The sequence below is a fragment of the Herpailurus yagouaroundi genome, unplaced genomic scaffold (assembly GCF_014898765.1).
Source record: "Herpailurus yagouaroundi ecotype Mexico unplaced genomic scaffold, PumYag 162, whole genome shotgun sequence".
Lineage (NCBI taxonomy): Eukaryota > Metazoa > Chordata > Mammalia > Carnivora > Felidae > Herpailurus > Herpailurus yagouaroundi.
This window is the reverse complement of record NW_024412403.1, coordinates 46,766,537-46,768,749: the sequence shown is the minus strand read 5'-3', so window position 1 is coordinate 46,768,749 and position 2,213 is coordinate 46,766,537. Positions and strand designations below refer to the sequence as shown.

The following is a 2,213-nucleotide window of genomic DNA, read 5'->3' as shown; positions in this document are numbered from 1 at the left end:
AGCCATATGTAATTAACTCAGGAACTCAAAAATGGTAACACGGTCAGACAGAACACATACATAGTTTTTATAAAGAAAAAGTCACTTAAGTTGCATAATTATGACTTCATCAAGCACATCTGCTATTCCAGGTAGTTGTCAATTACAGGAGAAAAAAATTCAATTGGCATATGTGTGTCAGATGCAAGATGCTTCTTGAGAGTGCTTGATAAATTAAAAGGTAGACATTTTAAAGAATTTAGAACTTTTCATTACATTGCAGGAAAATTGCTTTCTCTTAAATATATGATTGTTAAATTTTTTAACTTTTCAATGGTTGCAATACAAATATAATTTGCAAAATTACTTTTAAACCTTGTAGAGATGTTCATTTTAAATGCCTCAATAGGTTATATATTGTCATATTCAGTCTAACAATATTACTTTGGTTTTCATATTGTTTGGGTAATTATAAATAACTACTAAAGACAAGGTTTTGAAAAAGTACCCATTCAAGAATTATTTAAAAAGGCATGAGTCTTTTTTAAAAATAGGGCTTATACAGGATGAGTCTTCCTGTAAAAACTATAAGCTCAAAGGAGTTTTGAAGTGTGAGTATCTGGAAACACAAAGCTCTTCACGTTACAAAGATATAGTAATTTGGAGATTTCTGTTTCACTTTTGTCTTTGAAGATGGATTAAAAACAACAATAACACAAAGTAAATGGAGCCTGTCTTTACCATGTTCATTAATTATTTTGATGATCACAACAACTTATGATGAAGACAAGTCTATCTACTCTAAATTTTTTATTCATTCATTTAACGATGATAGATTAAGTCCCCACTATGTGCAAACCCCACATTATGCTTTATTTAAACAGAGGAAAACATAAGGAATAATGAAAGCTTTCCCCCAAAAAAAATATTTATTTCTTTATCACTTTTCTCAGTGCACCTAAAACTTCCTTGTTTCTTAGGCTATAAATAAAGGGGTTTAGCAGGGGGATTATAACCGTGTAGAACAATGAATACATTTTATCCTGATATTGATCTGGCCCAGACCCAGGACGCACATACATGAAGAAGAGAGTGCCATAGAACAAAGAGACAGAGAGCAGGTGGGCGCTGCACGTGGAGAAGGCTCTACTCCTGCCCTTTTCAGACTTCTTTTTCAGGATGGCAAAGAGGACACGGGTATAAGACACCATGATGGTCGTAAAAGTAAAAGCTTGTATACAAGCAGCAAAAATAAAAATCACCAATGCATTAAGAGATGGGTCAGTGCAAGAAATTGTATACAGTGACAAAATTTCACAGTAGAAATGAGGTATTATATTGGACCTGCAGAAGGTTAATCTAAACAATAATCCCACATGAATGACGGGATGCAGAAAACCAATCGCATATGACACACTTATCAACCAGGTACAGAGTCGGTTGGACATCACCACTGGATAAAGCAAGGGGTTGCATATGGCTGCGTAGCGGTCATAGGCCATCACTACCAAGAGGAAACACTCTGTGGTGGCACTGGAAGCAAAAATATAAAATTGGGTGATGCATTTGGCTAGGGATATCATGTAATTGTTAGACAAAAAATTCATTAGCATCTTTGGAGTCACAGAGGATGAGGAACAGGCATCTGCAAGGGCCAAACTAGCAAGGAATAAGTACATGGGGGTGTGAAGATGGGGGTCCTTCCAGGTGAGGAAAATCAGTCCGAGGTTGCCCACCATGGTGGTGAGGTAGATGACCAAGAACACCAGGAACAGGGGGGCCTGCATTCCTGAATGATCTGTCAGTCCTGAGAGAACAAATTGCGTCACCTGTGTCTTGTTTGTCTCCATCATATCCACTCAGGCTGATTACTACCATGAGAGAATAGGTAAAGGAAAAAAAACAATCAAAGGTCATGAAAACTGGTATTGAATGGTAATGTCTGTTCCCTATTTCAGATGGCACTTTCTCAACAAATATGAAGGGACAGTGTTTCTCTTTTTTACAAACACACTTAAGGGCATTAAGTATATAATAAATAATTTTGAGAAAGATTTTTTAAAAAGGCTTTTAAGTACATACATATTTGGAATTGAATATATTAACAGTGAATTGTTTTTCAGAACTGAGAATAAAAACATACATTTTATATGAAAGTCTCTCAAAACAGCAGCAGTTCAGTTTCAAAAGTGTTATTATTACCCTTTTTCAGAAAATCTTGTGTATCTTTTCTA

General features: G+C 35.4%; 1 protein-coding gene across 1 annotated transcript; it reads right to left on the bottom strand.

Moving 5' to 3' along the window:
- Positions 1 to 908: 908 nt before the first annotated feature.
- On the bottom strand, positions 909 to 1,832 carry LOC121035785 (olfactory receptor 5AC1-like). Its single transcript, XM_040483638.1, has one exon. The coding sequence runs from the start codon at positions 1,830 to 1,832 to the stop codon at positions 909 to 911; it is 924 nt and encodes a 307-aa protein (XP_040339572.1).
- Positions 1,833 to 2,213: the final 381 nt, after the last annotated feature.

Bases quoted from the DNA above. Each gene is read 5' to 3' on its own strand.
- LOC121035785 (XM_040483638.1), bottom strand. From the start codon at position 1,832: ATGATGGAGACAAACAAGACACAGGTGACGCAATTTGTTCTCTCAGGA.